The 19346-nt window shown below is 38.6% G+C and overlaps 2 protein-coding genes across 2 annotated transcripts; one reads left to right on the top strand and one right to left on the bottom strand.

Annotated features, from left to right (window-relative positions):
• Positions 1-277: 277 nt before the first annotated feature.
• On the top strand, positions 278-1114 carry LOC125470299. Its single transcript, XM_048569145.1, has one exon. The coding sequence runs from the start codon at positions 278-280 to the stop codon at positions 1112-1114; it is 837 nt and encodes a 278-aa protein (XP_048425102.1).
• A 13369-nt stretch (positions 1115-14483) lies between these two features.
• LOC103942122 (serine/threonine-protein kinase BSK1) lies at positions 14484-18482 on the bottom strand. The gene is made up of 9 exons (XM_048565338.1): positions 18148-18482; positions 17891-18026; positions 17249-17382; positions 17038-17143; positions 16818-16903; positions 15978-16166; positions 15369-15533; positions 15168-15281; positions 14484-14933 (listed from the first exon to the last, which is right to left on the bottom strand). Exons 1-9 carry the CDS (start codon positions 18472-18474, stop codon positions 14679-14681), a joined length of 1512 nt encoding a protein of 503 aa, XP_048421295.1. The 5' UTR covers positions 18475-18482; the 3' UTR covers positions 14484-14678.
• Positions 18483-19346: the final 864 nt, after the last annotated feature.

The raw sequence follows: 19346 nt of genomic DNA on the forward strand, positions 1-19346 counted from the left end.
TATTTGATTTAACAATTTAAGTAAATCGAAATGGAAATCATGAAGTGGTATGCTGGTGTAGGAAGAGACATAGCGTAAACATTGCCTAGGGAACATATAGATCGAAATCGAAATCATGTTACCTTTGGCTGGTGATTGAAGTGGATAAGATTCCATGTCTCCTTCCTCAACCAACACTATATATTAAGCAGATGCATATGAAAGAAACTCATCAATCTTAATCGTACATTAACTACTCAGTCTTCTCTTCTATTTTCTCTCAAATCATTAAGAAGCAATGGCTTTCCACACTCGTTCTAACAGCTTCCCCTCAAGGCCACACCCAATCGTTCAAGAAGTTGATGAACACTTGTCTAGATTGGGGTCTTCTGAAGCCCCCTCAAAATCTTCCTTATCCATCAACCACAACCTAAGTAGCCTCAGAGATTTTTATGGTTGTGTTGATAGGTTGCTTCTGTTACCCATCACACAACAAGCCTTGGCCCAGGAGGAGAATGAGAAATGGACCAATGAGCTATTAGATGGCTCTCTGAGACTATTGGACGTTTGCAGCACTGCTAAGGATGCCGTCTTGCAAACAAAGGCATACATACAGGATCTTCAATCGATCATAAGACAAACTCGAGGAGGTGAATCTGGAGCTCTCACAAGAGAGGTTAACAAATACTTGAGCTCAAGAAAGATAGTTAAAAAGGCAATCCAAAAGGCCATGAAGAATCTTAAGGGAATCGAAAGCAAATCCACGTTCTTTTCTCTTAGCAATAATGTCGAGAGTGCCACCATTTTTAGCAGGTTGAGAGAGGTTGAAGCAAACACTCTTGCAGTGTTTGAATCACTTCTGTCCTTCATCTCTGGGCCAAAGTCAAAGCCAGGCAGCTGGTCATTAGTATCCAAGATGGTTCCCACCAAAAAGGTCATATGTGAGGAAGAAACCGAGGCAAATGAATTTGCACAAGTCGATGCTGCACTACATAAGACAAGCAAATCTGAGAACGTGCAGAATCAGCTTGAGAAGCTGAAGTCATGCATTCAAGATCAGGAAGAAGGACTTGAGAGCCTATTTAGGCAATTGATCAAAACAAGAGTCTCCCTGCTTAACATCCTAAATCACTAGATGTTTATGTTTTTCAATTTTGTACATCAAAAACTTACTTGTATAAATCTTACGACATCAAATCAATTATACAACATTAATGATATACTCAATTTCAACAACTCTTGTTCTTTGATCAAAAGCTTCCATTTTTGGAACTGATCATAAACTCTTGCTAGTACTTAAATACTAAAATTCAACCATTTTTGTTCTCTATATATGCCAATTATCAACTTGTTCGTGGACTCGAATCCAAAATTCAAAAGAACGGTAACTTATCCTTATTGTGTATTTACAAGGTGACAAATGAATGAACTGTAATTTTCTAAAGTCAAATCTAAGAAGGTAAATTTAACAGCAGCATTTGAAATTATAATTGAAGTCAGCAGATCACATGGGATTTGTTTCAACAGATCGATTATATGAAATGTCAAGGCTGTCAAGATTCCAACCGTCTTCAAGAGAGAGAATAATTAATCAACAAACCAATGGCATTTAAGGGAGGATTCGCACGTTTTAGGCAGTAAAATATGTTGACTGTCTTGCTGTTAGAGGGACAGATAGAGACTAAGAGAAGGTGTTCAAGTCTATGATATGGCGTTCCTAGCTTCTTGCAACAAGATCATTCAGAAACCCAGAGAACTCCTAAGAATGCACATGGGAAAGACACGAATTCAAGAATATGAATATCCTTTCCTTGTAGCTGGTCAGGGAAAGACGTCAATCCACTTGTGTTGTCCACCGGTCAATGAGCCTGAGTAATGCGCCTTCTCCCCTACGTTCATCATAGGAAGTGACGATGATACATGGTCATGTCTGCATATTAAGACCGGTCAAAGGAGTCACCTTGAAAATGTTGAGATTCCACTCCAAAACTACTTTTTCATAGGGCCTTGCAAGGTTTTTTAAGTTTTTGATGTGGGACTTCACATCCTCAAACTTTCAAAGTGTTTAAATCCTCGTTTCTTTTTCATCAGCGTCAAAAAGCACAACAATGGCCAAGCAGCTGGTATTTGGTTTTTTGAATTGAAAGCACTCCTAACTTGTAGAATGTGTGGAAGCAACAAGGATATGTCCTCGAAAGAGAATGTGAATTGCAGAAGTTGTGATTAGGGTTTGGAATGGAAGTGGTTTTGTGAATTGTTAGGCCATCTTCAACCGACCCGGCCAAAAGGTTATAGGGTTAAAAATAGCTCGAAATGACACAAAAACCGTCTCCAACCGAGGCCTAGGCCAAAGAGCTCGTGGGCCCCACCGGGCCAAAAATGGGAAACAGGCCAACTGGTTGGCCAAGAGCAGCCAGCTAGCCAGATCCGGGCCAGCCCAAATGTTTGAATGCAACGGCTACCTGACGTTAGCATGACGCCAAGTTCCCGTTGCATTTGAATTTTTTTTTTTTCGGACAAAGTTTTTTAAAATAAAATCTAATTTTTGTTTCTTATAAATACCTAAGCCATTCCTACACCATTTCTCACATAAATTTCACCATTCCATACTATCTTACCTCATTTTATTTCAATTCTTCACATTCTATTCTCTTACCTCTTCCAATAATCTTTCCTTCAATTTTTTCAATAATTTTCAAATGGCCACATCTGCAATGAAAGGTAGGGCTTGGACCCGAAAAAAAGATGAAGCTCTTTGGAGGGCATATAGATGGGTCTCGGAAGTTAGTGTGAAAGGGAGTTCTCAAACAAGTGAAGGCGTTTGGACTCGTACATCCAAAAAGTACAATGAGTTCTACAAAGCCACCACTCCACCAAATTCTGAAACCACGTCAGTTGTTTTTCAAGATGGAAAAAAACATCTTCATCCAAGTTTGTATAAATGACATCAAGTAGTGGTAAAGGCCAAAAGCAGACATGAAAGCGGAGCCAATTACTATGATAAAGTAAGTGTTTTCACAAGTTATTTTAAATATTTAATTATATTACATTTAATTTCATAAATTAATTTCCCTTAATTTTTGTAATTATATTTTCTAGGTACGTAAAGTAGAGGAATCGTATATGGAGGACAACTCGAAACCCTTTAGTCATCATAGTTGTTGGGAAATTTGTAAGGGATGGGTGTTATTTCAAGATCCACCTCAAGAAAGATTTGGTCATACGCCGGTGTTCAGAAATGTTTTGACAAATGCAGTTGGGGATGAACAAGGATCTCCTACCATTCAAAAAACAAGGGTAGAAAATCTGTCTCTGGGTGAATCTTTCATACCTAGGGCTATAGGGCGAAATAAGGCCCAAAAATTGAAGGAAAATGGCAAGGTAAAGGATGATTTAGCCTTTCAACAAGAACATGCAAAGGAACACTTCGGATTACACTCCAATGAGTAAGGCATATTTTGATTGGAAAAAAAAAGGAAATTATGGCTCGACGAGAATTGTTTACACCCAACTATACTCCTACAATGGCGGACGAAGATGATAATTATAGTCTTTAAATTGAAGTTGTTGTAGTTTTTAAATTTAAGTTGTTGTAGTCTTTAAATTGAAGTTGTAGTCTTTAAATTTAAGTTGGAGCTTTTAAAATGAAGTAGTTGAATCTTTAAATTGAAGTTGTTGAATCTTTAAATTATTGAGATTATAGAACAATAAGAAATTCGGAAGCTTATTCATTTGGCAACAAGTGGCACTCAAAATATGTCCGAAAACCTTATTTTAATATGGTAGTTTAATTTAAGTAACCATATTAATTCAATTAAAATAATAAATTATGTTTAGCATATGGCCCTTTGGCCCCTTCAGTTGGAGATGATTTTTTGTCACAAGACTATGTTTGGCCTATGGCCCCTTGGCATAAAATATGGTATGGCATTGTTCATTAAAATATAATTTCTTAGAGGGCTAAAGGGCTAAAGGGAGCCGAATCTGGCCAGAGGGCTAGAAGGCCGAAAATAGCCAGAAATGACATGAAAACCGTCTCCAACCAAGGGTTAGGCCAAAGGGCTCGTGGGCCCCATCGGGCCAAAAAAGGGAAAAGGGCCAACCGGCTGGCATAACTCAGTCAGCCCTAAGTGGGGCCAGATTTGAATGCAACAACTAGCTGCTGACATCATGTTAACGTTAGCTAGCCGTTATATATGAATTTTTTTTTTTAACAAAATTTGAAAAAAAAATTAAAAATTCTATTTTTTTTTCTATAATTTCTGAAGTGTTGCAGTCCTATTGGAATAGGAATGTGATTGTGTAAATCCTAACATATCTAGGATATCCTTATGGGATTCTACCATATCTCTTAAACTAGATATTATTCTATTAGAGTTGTAATCCTAAAAGGGTTAGGAATTATCAGCATGCTCTTGACGTTGCGCTAAAGAGAGTTTGATCTTCAATCAGGGAAGTATTACGCTTTAATCATTCTTCTTATGATTAATTTATTATTTTATTGAATTGATCTACATGCTATTGATTCAATTTAATTTTTCTTTGATGAACGTGGTACAACGCATTGAAGATGCAATTCCGGCTTTCCGAGAAGAATCTTCTACAAAATTCAAAGGCTTTTATTGTTTTCTGACAATCAGGTACGCTTAAAATAAAGGATGATATTTGAAACGACCATGAAGCATGAAAACATTCCCCATGATGCATGAACCCCCTACATTTATATTTACCTTCCAATATATATCTATATATTGTATATGTTTCATATATTTGTCCATATATATATACACGTTTCATGCATTACGCAATTATTTTTGTCACGCCCCAATCCCGACATACGTCCAGAATTGACACGTGGCGTCATAAGAAATCCGTATCTATCATATCCCACCTCCGGGATATGGCCAAGCACAACTCAATAATCGAATCATATAGTTATTTTCGTATGCTTTATGGCTGCATCTAACCTCCCTGTTAGACTGCCTACGTACCCTAGACAGGGATCAAGCCATTCGTAGTTCGTCATGCACAAAAATTGACATATAACACAGTCCGATTAAGTCGAAAGGTGTAACATTTCTCAATCAATCAATAGAACTTGACAAGCATGAAAATACTAGACTCAAGGTTACATAACAACCCATCTGAAATCATGATTTCCCCTCCATCAATATATAGGCCATTATGTCGCAACATGATACCGCAATTCACAACATATCTTATTTCAAAGCACCAACGATGTATAATACCATTCTCTAGCCACATTTATCAACAAGTCTAGTCATAACAATAACCATGGTATCCAACATAACAATCCCACATGACGATTAACATATCCACTTCATCCCTCCCATAAATTCCTCACGTTTCCCACATAAATTCGCATTTCTTAGCGAGTAACATATTTAAGAATTAACAAAGAACATATTAATCTCTAGAAACATTAAGCAACTAAAATACTCATGATAACTCCACTCATATCCAACGTCATTCCACAATCACATCAATCAATAATGTCAACCATCACATCATCAATAACACATACAACAAGTCGAAACGCAAGGCTAGAGCAACACAATTCAGTTGAAGACTACATCTTTGAAAAAGGGGATTTTTGGACCGCACAACGGACCGAGGCTCCAAAGGGGATTCCGGACCATCACTCAACGGAATCCAAACAGAACTCAGTTCCAATCCACCCAACCGAATTGAACGGAAGTCCAAGAAACATAACAACGGCTCGAAGGAACAAGACATGATTCAAGTTACCCAATTCATGAAACTCAACGAAACGAAGCAATATTTGAGTAAAATCCACATCACAATGGGTCATCGGTCATTTACTAGACCTCACATCTCCCAAGAAATTCAATATGCATTACAATCATGTGTCATAACCATTTCCAATACCCAAGTTACATCACATTTCACTTCATCATACTAATCACTATACTTCCAACATTATATTTCAATACATAGCTGGTAACATATCAAGGAATCACGAAGTACAATATTAACATTTAATTACGTTAATCAATCAATGAGATAACATATCATTTCACGAATTTAATTAAAGAACTCTACATAATTCCCAATTTGGGTTAAGAATAATAACATGGTAATTCTAATTTATTTTCACAATATCTATTGTGAGTAATTCCCATCTACTCGAATTTAGGATTCTAAATTACCTTACGGAATGAACAAGAGCAAGGATTCTGGACCACTCCACGGAATCCAACAACATTGGGTTCCGGACCACTCAACGGAACCAAAATATCAAGCGGTTTCTCATAATCTACCCAAACCTGTCATATGTAAAGTCAATGTCAATACTATGGAATTGATGCACTGGCAATTCAGGCACTCAGATAAGCTGAGAGGCTCGGGTGAGGGACAATAAAATAAGCATACGATACAATAATAAACCCAGCCATCAATCAAAATTTATAAACATTGACTATAAATCCTTCATAAGAAATCAATACCAAACCTTTGAAAACTCCGAGGGAGTCACCTAGACATCCAAAAATTCATCCCAAACAACCATAACATCTCACACCCATATTCACATACACACAATGAAAGTAGAATTAGGGCAACACTGTTCATCCAAAGCCTACACCTTTGCAACCATCTCAAACTAAACTCAATGAACTAAGGTGGATACAATCCCGGACCATCACTCAACGGGATCACGGAGTAAGAGGGATTCCGGACCATCACTCAACGGAACCCAAACCAAGATACGATTCCTGACCATCACTCAACGGAATCGCGGAGTGGAGTAGGAAGGATTCCGGACCATCACTCAACGGAACCAAAACCAGGATACGATTCCGGACCATCACTCAACGGAATCGCGGAGTACATTGCGTAACCACCAACCAATGAAACAACACATGACTCAAGTTACTCCAATTATAAAGGCTCAACGAAACAAGATATGAAATAATGAAACGAGCATTGACACATGTTTCAAAACAACAAACCTCATGACAATGGGTTAACGGTCCACCACTAGCCCTCACCACATCATATCAAGCCAATCATACAAAACAGACCATATTTCCAATATGCACGTCAAATCCCACTTCATATAACTATATCATTGGCTAAATATGAAAATTAACAATTTATAAGAAAAAATGATTATAAAACCATTTCATATTCACATATCTTAAAGTCACTCACATTTCATCATAACATACCATTTATGTAATTCAAACACCTTTCGAATATGCACGTCAATTCACATATCACGATCATCATTAGTACACAAGCCAAATCATGTTTAATAAACTTAGGTCTATTGCTAAATGTATATATATATAATCACATTTCAATAGAATTACAATATCAGACCAAGTCAAATTCACATATGATGCCAAGATAAGAAATCAAGGTAATAACCGTATCACACCTGTTCCAGTCACTCTCTAACCAATGTAGGCCCACTAGACTTCACTTAAGTCTCCCATGGTACTAATTTTATTATTTAGAACGTTCCGAGACATGTTGACCATAATTCAACTCTCGGTCAACGATGGGGTCCACAACAATCCGCAATTCAGATTTATGATCCATAACTTCCCAAAGTCCACATTATGCTTCGAGGATAACATACTAAAGTTTCATTATGATCCAAAGGTCGAATTGTCGTCAATCACACAAACAAGTGGCGGTCCAAATTGATCACCACACCCAACAATTGAATCTTTGGCAACCAAGCTAGACATAGGTTCACATGATCACTAGAAGGTATTTGAAACCTAGATAACACTCGTGAACGATCCCACGCACCACCACACGCGGTGGAAGTCAAGATGGAGGGTTTACAAACCCCGAATTTCAACATTAACTAGATGAGCTCAATTTTACGTGGTAGCTAGAGCTCAACAAGGGAAACACTTTTCACAACTAGGCCGACGATAAATTCTAACCGGAAACAGTCCAATTTCACCGGAGAAAACCGAATTTCTAGGTGTTCTAAACACCCAACTCTAAAATGAATACGAAAGCACAAACTAAGCATACCCACTTGAAGATTATGAAGAGTAGATGAAGTTTCATACCTCACTCGAAGGAAATCGTTGCCGGAATCGCCGGAAAGATGATAAATCCGCCGGCAAGGTTGTGGACTTTGCGACCTTGAACTGCACGGATGGAAAAAGAAATGGGAAAATATAAAATCACAGAGATGTAGAGCTCGTCAAGAGCTTTCTAGGGACACCAAGATCATCCAAAACGGAGCTCGGATGAAAAAGATACAAGCGGGTCAAGTTTGGTGGGTTTATGGGTCAAATTTCCCCCTAAAACGGTTTTGGGCGGTTTCCATTTCCCATTTTCTGAAATCCCCCTCCCTTTCTGAAGGTTTCCCCCCAATTTATAGCATTTTGGTAATATTACCAAAATGCCATCAACTTCAAACGACTCTAACTTCCCCGTTCGGACTCGGAAATAAGATCTGTTTGCGCCTAGGCGCTCAGGGAATCGAACTCTACCTAACCAATTCAAGAGTTGACCGAAAAGGTCGAGAAAATTAGAAATGACTAAAGTACCCCTCACATCGTTTTCTTAAATTTGGAGAAATAAAGAACTAGTTCCAATCAAATCTTCGAAATACGTCAAGAATAAAATAAAATAATAATTTTGGGGACGGGATATCACAATTTTGGCTATGTGGAATTTGTGAGTCAGAGCATATAAATAAATTAGAAGCAATTCTAGGGTTTTCAAACCCTAATTCAATCGAAAAAAAAAAAATTATTGGGCACGATGCAGCACAGCCACCACACCATCACCATGGCACCACCGTAGTCCTCCGCGTTAGCCTGCAGCCTATCCATGTCGAGCACACCACCAGGACGACGTCGTTTCGACTTCTAAACCATGGCAGCAGCCCTTTTAGGCCTTGCTGCAACCACACGGACACACCAGGTCTTTGTCATAGTTAGCTACCTCGAGCTTGAAGCCCAACCTACCGCTTAAGGAAGCCCACAACCTTCCTTAGATTTGTCCAAGTGTCCTTGGCCTAAAATACCAGCAGCAATTGGTTGTTGGGCCTTGTCATATGCCCTGGCTTGCTTACCTACAACCCTGTCTGCTGGGCTTAGCTCGCCCCGACCCAATAACAGTGAAACCCATCTTTGGCTGGGCTTCCTAGACTCAACCTAAGGCCAGCTTTTGCTGAGCCTGCCCTATGTCCACCCATTTAACCTAAACGCCAGCAGCTGCTACTGCTAGGCTCCCTAACCTCGGCCCATGGCCTATAGCCACATGTGGGCTGCTTTTGCAGCCAAACTCAAGGCCCAATAGCCTCTAGGGCTTTGCCTTACTCACGACACCCAAGCCCAAACTCTTTTGGGCTATGTTTTTTCGAATTGGCATTTTAAAATAATTTTAACCCGAATGTTATTATTATTTTTTGCTTCTACGATCGACCCGGTTTGGTCTCGATCTATTGAATTAATTAAAAGTGACCTACAATCCAATAATCTGACAATTAATCTAAAATTATTGGCCTCAAGCCCACTTTTGGACATTAACAATTCAATAATTTATTTCTCTTCTTTGAACCGTTGACATCCTTTCGTAGTCCCAAAGCACTCACACTTGAGTTCCTGAAGCATCTAAAATCCAATACACTTAAATCAACATATTGTATTATGTGTTCTTGCATGAATGTCTCTTTTATGAACTAAACGTTCATAAACTAAATTGAACCTGTAGTTTCAAATTTAGTGCCTTTGAAACCCGAAGTTTTCATAAAACAAATACACCCATGAAAACCCGACGTTTTTCATGAAAACCATGTCTTAGAACTCGAATGTTCAAACTTTGATGCTTATGGATGATTCATTCCCATAGCACCAATGACAATCTTGTTCGCTCCAATTCCATGGATTTTCAAATTGTAACAAGTTCGATTTTACTGATTTAAACGTTTCTAATATAAACCACTTTATGTGGGGTATAAGACGTGAATCTCTACTTGACTATCAAGAAGCTAAGGAACCATTGAATCCAACAATGGCATGGAAGAGCTGAATAAGCCTCCGCCATAATCTTCATTCGAAGACTTATGCCCGAAACATTACACATGGAAGTACCTCCCAAATAAGGATTCCATGGCTCTTTGGCTCGCTTCTATGGACCGTTTAATCATGACAGACATTGCCTGAAATATACCATGATTACGTCCATGAACAAGTACGATTCTAAAGTTTATAAATTCGATCGAATTTTGACTGGAGAATACTTTTCTCGTCCTTCCATGTTTCTAATTCGCTCCTAAAGCAGCAATGTAGAAAGTGGAAGTTTACCAAATTCTCAAATCTGATTACTACCACAAATGTGAGAGAAAAGTATAGACCCAACTTTGGCTGGAGTTTACCGAAAGGTATGGACTCAGTTCGGTTAGAGTCTACTGAACGGTATAGACCCAGTTCGGCTAAAGTCTACAAAATGGCTTAACCTAGTTCGATCAGAGCCTACAGAATGGTGGTGCCCTGCTTCAGCAGGGATGCACTGAAGGGCATGTTTTGCTTCAGCAGAGGTGCACTAAACGGTATTGCTTTGCTTCAACAAAGGCTTACCGAACAAACCACTCCAGCTTCGGCTAGAGCCTACCGAACCCAATTCTAGGTTCTAGGTCTCTCTCTCACAATCCAATTACAAGTTTGTGTTTTAAAACATATGGTAGAATCAAGGCTTGCCAAGGTGTGGAATTATGCCCGAAGCATGATCCTTGGTACCTAAAACCTAAAACTTCAAGAATAAGGGATAATATTTTCAAACCTTAACCCTGCATAATCTACTTACTTCTTGATGGAATAGATCGTTGGTTATGCACTTGTTCGTGCCCCTACCAATGTTGTTGAGGAGTACCATTCTCATAGTCAATATGTGAGACAAATTTTGCTCCACTAAACACCGTTGGAATAGTAAAATTTTGACATGAGTGGCCTTGTTGGCCGAATCCCCTCAGTAAACCATTTACTTTGTGAACATTTTTCCATGTTCTTGGATTCAAGTTTGGTGTTTGTTTTTCGTTATGGATAATCTTATTGATATTGTCCTCGAATACGAGTTAATTGAATCATGTTTCTTGTATACATGTGACCGAATTTAATTAAACACGTGATTAGGTATGAATGTAGGACGGTTAGTTGTTTGGATGAATGCTATACTACGCACACTAACTTTACACCTAAATCACTTATCTAGCAATGACTTTAGGTCTATCCAACTTGATTAAAAGCATCGGCACACTCCTCGTTGTATAAATGGTACTACATTACCATTTAAGAGACCTTATATTCTCACTGTTCTGGATTTTTAAGGATATTCGAGATGACAATGATCATAAATGAAACCAATGAAGAAAATAAAGTGAAATATCTTTGCACCACCTCCAAAAAGTAGCCTGAAGCTTTGATTTGGGGTCAATAGGTTATCTCCCAACTGGGGACACACCACATGTGCTTGGCCTAGAGCCAGGTGATTCGAGCAGTTTACTTGCTTTGGCATGATCATTTGGGACATTTAGGTCAAACAATGTTGCTACAACATAGCTCCTTACCCGAAGTAAGGATTTTGTGCCTATAAGCACACTTTCCCAAGCCTGCTCGTTGTGGGAAATTGATTTTCAAAATCATTCCTAACAAAATACGAAATGACCTTCTTTTCACAGTGAATTCAAGGGAATATATGTGGACTAATCTAACCAAAATGCGGACCATATAAATACTTATAGTTTTGGTTGATGAATCGACAAACTGGTCACATGTTTGTCCACACACATTGCTGCTAAACCTCATGGCCAATTAAGGGTTCACTACCCTACTTATCCCTTAAAGTCTGGGAGACTAGATAATGCCGGAGAGTTTATATCGATGGTTTTTGATAAAGTATTACACATTTTTTGGGTTTATAATTGAACATTGAATTCCCATGTTCACCCCAAATAGCCTCACATAATGATCATAAAGCGCAATTTAAATTATCGCTCGGACCTTAGTGAATGTACCAAGTTTTTGGTTTCTGCCTAGGGCTATGTAATCTTGTACGCAGTTATGTTGGTCCACCTTGAGGCCCATTGCCACCCAATCTATTCGACGTTACAGTGGTTACTGGGTATGAATTTGACGCTTCGTATTTACGTATTTGGGTGTACATTCCATATGCCAAGTTGCACCGCCGTAACATACCAAAATGGGTCCTCAAGGATGTGAATCTTTGTCGATTATGATTCTTCTTCACCTTAGCTCTCTTAGAGCCCTTGCTATCGATCGCTTACCGCTCATTTATGCATTCTTACTTTAATAAGATAGTCTTCCCGTTGTTAGGGGGAGATTTGAACGTCAATGTTCCTGTAGAACGGTGCGAATTTGCGTGGATGTTGCCCACTATGTATCATCTCGATCCTCATACCATACAAGTGTGATAAGTAAGTACAATGAATTCTAGCTTTCAGAATGTTGCTCTAGATGCGTTCTCTGATCTAGCTAAAGTGGCGAGATCATATACCAGCTGCAAACATGCCTACAAGGATAGACGTACTTAACAGACGTCAAGTCAACATTCCTGAAGGGTGTGCCGCCTTGGTTGGAAGGTCCGGTATACCGACGGATAGCCAATCAATCTGTCTTGACTTGGAGCACAACATATCACTCAGTTCATAGGATTCACTTCCCTAAAAGAGGAAGATCACGGCACAACAATGAATCTATACTTGATCACTGTCTCAAATCATTTCCATCTCATGAGATTAATCTGGATTATTCCCGAGACTTGAAGTTCTTGGTCCAGTATACTAGTTTGGATGCGAAAAGGGAATTGAAATGAGATTACCACCGAGGATTTTTCACTTATATGGTAGCTATCGACATAAATGAAAAGCGACGATATCAAATCGTGTTCCGTTGATTAAGTGACAATGTAGAACTGATTGGACAACCTAAATTACAATCCAGGTCGAATTTCTTACCAAAGTGTGTTTTGGATCTATTGTTCCTACACTTCCTAAAATAACCCCGTTGTGTTACAAATGGGAAAGGAAGCATAATGAGATGAATGAAATAGTGCGATATGATGCACATCTTACGGCATAAGGTTTCTCTCAAACGTCATGTGACTGATAGCAGCATTATGAAATGTGGTTAGTGTTTTCCCCATGGGAATAGAGATATAGAGATTTGCATGTAAGTTCCTGAAGAATTACATGGACTGGTTCAAATAGTTCCAAACCACGGAACACCCTCTCAACTTGTTTGAGGCGTTCACTTATGGATTAAACTAATCCGATGGATGTGGTATACCCATCCAAGAGATTATTTGATCAGTTAAGGATATAAAGTATGTCTTTGTGTGTTAAACTATGAAGTCTTAATCTGAATTGCTAGAGTTACAGTTTATGTTAATGACATGCATCTCACTAAAACTCTGGAAGAGTTTGAGAAAACTGTCTCATACTTGAAGATGAAATTCAAGATGAAAGATCTTAGGAAAACTCATTTATGCCTTGACCTAAAGTTTAAGTGTTGTTTTGACGATACTTTGGTCTACCAGTCGAACTACACCCCCAAGGTGTTACCTTAGAGTATACCTATGATTTTTCATACGTTATATACAAATGAGACCTTTGAAGTGGTTATGGAATCTGAAATTCCATATATAAGTTTGAAAATAGGAATATCCATTAGGATACTGGGTAATGCGGATACCAAATTTGGTAAACTAAATTTTGTAAACTAAATGACATGGAAGTTGATGATTAGATTATTACTTAAATGTTGATTAACGTACTTATTTCTTATTGGTCACACATTATTTAGTTTGCAAATTTAGTCTACCTAGCATTACTCTAAGGGTGTGTTTGTTTGGCTTCTTTAGCTCTCACTAGATTAGACTGGATTGAAGGGTACGGTAGTCCAGTGTTTGTTTCTCACCAGGACTAACTTTAATAGGATAAAGTCTCACTCGCCTAGACTAACGGGCTCACTAAACAGTCTTAGTGAGACCGCCCAAGAAACATGGGATTGCTAAGACTGTTCCCTTGCTTCCTAGACTAACGGGCTCACTAAACATTCTTAAGGTGTGTTAGTCCACCTTTTTAGTCCAACACTACATCAAACGCTTCTCTAAGTTAGTCCAACTTAGTCTAGTCTAAACCAGTCCAGGTTAGTCCCTAAATCTAGTGCAATCCGAGATAGTCTGGTGCAACAAACGCACCATAAGAATACTAGTATTACGTGACAGCGTTAAGTAATGGCATTAACAAATATACTCAAGGGCACGTTCGTGTTTTAACTGTCACTAGCACATCATTTGTGAAGCTCTAGAGGAAGAAAAAAACACAAATAGTTTGTGAATTTTTAGATTTCATTCAGATTTCATTCGTCGAGCGACAAATAACTAACTTGAACAAATTGCCTGGGAAAGATTTTTCCATGGGTACTTGCAGAAGACCAGAGACAGAGACAGAGAGAGAGACAGAGAGAGAGAGAGAGAGGCAGACATTCACTGATTCACTAGTGCAACAAAAGGCGTTTCTGTGTACATACATTCTCAACGGTAAAGACAATTTGGATTCCCAGCTCAGATTTTATACAAATTACGTGTAGCCTCAACAACAATTGTCAACCGGTAATGGTAAATAATGGACTATCACTCATTAGTTATTACAGAGTTGATCCTCATGATCCCCGGCCTCCTCGCTGCTTCTTTTCTTCTAGCGCAGTCGCTTCATTTAACATGTCAGCAGCATCCTTGTGCATGTCCAGCTTGGCTAGAGCAACTGACTGCATGTAGAAGGCTGTGGGCCATTCCGGATAGACACATTGCGCTTGCATTGCATCTCGAAGGGCAGCATCTGGTTGCTCCATTAACAGGTAGCATAAACTGCGTCGGGCAAAAACAGTTGGCGAAACCATAGTTCCAACATCTATGAACTGCGCCCAAAAAGAACAAAAGGAATGACTCACTTCTCAAGGCCTTAGTTCAAGATTATAACTCGATGAGCCCATAACTAACACAGATATGAAACAAAATGTCTCAAAGAGCTATGCCAATCAACGAAAGGTTCCTAATCAAAAGTTCAGTCAATTTATTGGCGTAATTCCAGCCCACAAGATCAAAAATATATAAATAAAACATATACACATGAACAAACAACAAAGTTATACCTGGGAGTAACACTCAATGGCTGCTTTAAAATCTTTGTCCCGAAATGCATAATCCCCTCGTTTCCTTGCCTCCAACATGTCTCTCATCTGTTGAGTCCACTCTTGGAAAGATAACTGAATCCATATAAATTCAAAAAAGATATCTCAGTATAAATTGAATGAGCAAGGATATGCAAGACGCTCTAGTACCACCAAACGTACCTCATTGGTTCCTTCATCATCTCTGTAGTGCGTCATAACCAAGATCTGATGGATTGCTGTGAGGTCCATCCGAGAGCAGGCGTCACCCATAGCAGAAAGGGGACGTTGTGGGGTTGAAGGCGCTTCTTCATGCTTTGGAATTCCAAGCATGACATAAGATGGAACCTACAATCCAGAACCTTGGTAATTAGATTTTTATTGTGAAGTAGCCCTCCTTTATCAACTTACGAGCACAGCCGAGTATAGAACACATATGATCCAATATTAGGTCATCAGATAAACATAGTTTTGGCCATATAAGAATATATGGATGCACCACAGAGGAATGCCCGAAAAGAGGTTAAAGGCATCGGCTACAGCGAGGATGCCAACCACAACCCATATATGCACTGTGCATGCATCATTTTCCAGTCCATGAGGCTCCACTATTTCAAATATAGTGTGAAGTAATTCCTTTTGCACCCAGCCATATTAAGCCATCATAAAACAGCTTATGCCACGGACATACAAAGTCACTAGTACAAAGCATAACAGCTTCGTCCATAAAAGAATAACAGCTTCGTCCATAAACCAGACAATTTAATAATCCTATAAGGGAAAGTCTCTTACATCAGGTTTGGTCTGCAGTGGAGCGAGTGTTGCAACAAGGTCCTTTGTATTAGGCCGCTCTCTAGGTTCATATTGGAGACATTGAGAGGCAAGATTAACAACTACAGTTGCTTCCTCTGTAGAAAATTTCCCCTCCAAATGTGAATCCATTAACAGAATGATATTTTTCCCTCGTATCATGTCAAGTGCCTGTTTACATGATATTTTTTCAACAATGTAAACATTGTGAAGTATGATCATCTTACAAGAGGGTTAACTCTAGATAATAACAGAAACTGGTAAACAACTCAAAGAGCATGATGGACACACCCAGCATAATGAATTATTGTTGAAATTCATAATCCAGATACCATGATGATGATGATGAAAAAAATTCTAATGTGACGAAACGGAAAAAAAATAAAAATTTATAATTATGCAAATTAATAAAAACTATGATACCAGTTTTGCAATTAGGTAAAAAGGAGTGTTCATCAAGTATCAAGAGATGGGCGAATGATATGGAGAGGGAATCAAGTTATATAAAACAGGGATTTTGTTCGTTGATTATTTGTTTCCTATAACATCCAGTGGTTTGAAGACAACTGATGCTCAAATCCAACATTCAGGAGAGATTGAATACTCAAAGATTTTTCTGCATATCTTACTCCAACAATCAAGCTTAGTATAAACAGATCCAATACAGATTATTTGTAATCACTTTGAGCGAACAATTATAAGTTGACGCACTCCAACATGACTATAGTATAGCACTAAAGACTCTAGTTAGAATAAGTAAGAAAAGGAATAGGACACACTAGCTGTAAAATGTGCATGCCACATTTATAGCAGTCCACTTACATGACTTGGAGGGATGTGCTTCCCACTAAGCAGATCTAGAAGGACGGTGCCAAAGCTATAAACAACACTTTCTGGAGTGACCCTTCCTACAAAGTAAATAAACAACCAGGTAAAGTCGGCATATCTCAAGCAGGAGAAGTTGTTTAGATAGGAAAACTAGAATAGTGACAAGAAATATGATCAAACAGATAGGTGATATCTAGGCTAGAGAAGTTATTACCATTTCTTAAATATTCAGGTGGCGTGTAAGCAAGATTTGTACTGTAACTCTTCCCATCCCTACTATTTCTCATCAAGCCAAAACACGAAAGACGAGGATCACCATCCTACAAGTCCATCAAATACTACATTATCACCCTAAAATCTAATGAACACTAAAGTGACTGAAAACACATTTTAAACAAAGATGATTGAATTTGAGAATTGAATACCTCGTCAAAGAGAACCCTATAAGCATTCAAATCGTGGTATAACGGGCGGCCCTCGGTACTGCAATAATCTAAAGCTTCAGCAATATAAAGAGCCACTCTTAAACGCATGGCCCACTCAATGGTTTGATTCTCCCCTGTATGAACAAGCGGAGCCCAAAAATTAATTTTTGACAAACACAGCAACTAATTCTAAATTTGGAGGAACAAAACTCAAAACATTGAATTGATTGCTTATGCAAACTTAGTAAATTAGCAGTACAAAGACAAGCACGGTACTGGCACACTAAAAACCACCTCCCCACGACTTCTCCAAATGAAAAGAATGTTTAACATCATCTGGGATTAACATGGCCAACTAAGATCAATGACCGAACCATTAACCAAAAAAAAAAACAAAAAAAAACAAAAAAAAACAAAAAAAAACAAAAAAAAAATGATTAATGGAACGTTTCGTGTTGTAGAAAACTAATGTCAATACCATCTTGCATTTCAATGTTTGTTGTTAAAAAGCTATATATTTAGAGGTACTTCACAAAAGGGTCACTGAGAAATCTTAGAAGCTGAGCTAAAAATAGCATTCTAAATAAACCAGGTGAAGTCGAAAGACGAATAGTAAATAAAGATAGATTTTGTTTGGCATACAGTGGAACAAATGCTTAGCCAAAGTATCAGTAGGCATGTACTCAGCAACAAGCAGCCTCTCATCCCCATCACAGCAATACCCAATCAAATTTGCAAGCCGCCGATGCCGCAGCTTCCCCACACCCCAAGCTTCCTCCTGCAAAACCAAAACCCACAAATCATTCATAGACCCAATTCACAAAACGATTGAAAACCCACCAAAAAATACCAAAAACTCAAAAACCCAAATGAAGCAAAAGCACAAAAGCCAAGCTCACTGCAAACTGCTTGGGATCAGGCCACGCCATCTTGGTAAACTTCTTGACGGCGATCCAACGGCGGTTCTGCAGCCGGCCCTTGTAAACAAGATTAGGGGCCTTCTCGCCGCTCTCCGAAACTATGTAGTCAGAGCTGAAGTTGTTGGTGGCGGCTTTGAGGTCGGCGAAGGAGAATTCGGAGAAGGGTGGGGTTCCGCCGGTTTCCGGGTCGGATCCGGAGGTGGGATTCGTGTGGTGGGTCGGGGTCTGGCTGTTGTGAGCTAGATGCTGGGTTTGGATTTTCTCTGGTTGTTGGTTCTCTGAAACTTTGGATTCACAGCAACCCATGACTTGGTTTTTTGTGGGGGTTTGAAAATTCAGTGAGTATTTGAGCTTCTTGGAATCGGAAAGATGGAAGCTTTTTAGAAGACAACCATGAGCTGGTTCCTTGCTGCCTCTGCTTTGAGTGCCTAGTGGGTTAGAAGGAGAGAGAGAGAGAGAGAGAGAGAGAGAGGGGTTCCTGGCAGTTTAATGTTAGAGGTTATGGTATTTAAAGCATTTTCTAGTTGCTACAGTTTAATTAGTTACTACCCTTCTATTATTTCCACTAATCACTTTGGTAATTTGATTTTTTTTTTATTTTAATTTTCCCTAAAAAGATAAAGCTTTTATTATATTTCCTTGTGCAAAATAAAATGGACGCAGGACAACCACCTTTTGATTCAAGGTTCAACACTCTAATTATATTAATTAATCATGTTTTACAAAGTTTTGGTGAGATATTATGCAAATTTTTAGTAATAGTTTTATGTTTTTTATTCATAATCAGTGTCAATACAAATTTCCGCCGTTTTCAGTCTTAATGAAAATGCACCTGCAAAACAATCAACACTTTTGATCAAAGATCTAAGCCTCACGTGCCCACGAAGTGGGGAAGAGGATTAGGCCAATAGATCTCCGATGCTTAAGTCAGTTTCTTTGAGAGAGTAAAGTGTTTATAGCTTTTTTTTGGGGTAGCAAAAGCTCTGAAAATTTGCTAGAATATAGGGTATTTATAGGGATAGGGTCTGCCACAATATTAGGGTTTTAACCTACACGTGGCGGCATCTTATTGGCCAAGGTGTTTATGGAGAAATATTCTCAAAATATTCTCAAAATATTCTCAAGATATTAAATAGGAAATAATATCTTGAGATAATGGTGTAATTATCCCTAATTTA

This window comes from the organism of the source record quoted next, unplaced genomic scaffold (assembly GCF_019419815.1).
Source record: "Pyrus x bretschneideri cultivar Hongxiangsu unplaced genomic scaffold, Pyrus_bretschneideri_v1 Contig10, whole genome shotgun sequence".
In the NCBI taxonomy this organism is placed as follows: Eukaryota; Viridiplantae; Streptophyta; class Magnoliopsida; order Rosales; family Rosaceae; genus Pyrus; species Pyrus x bretschneideri.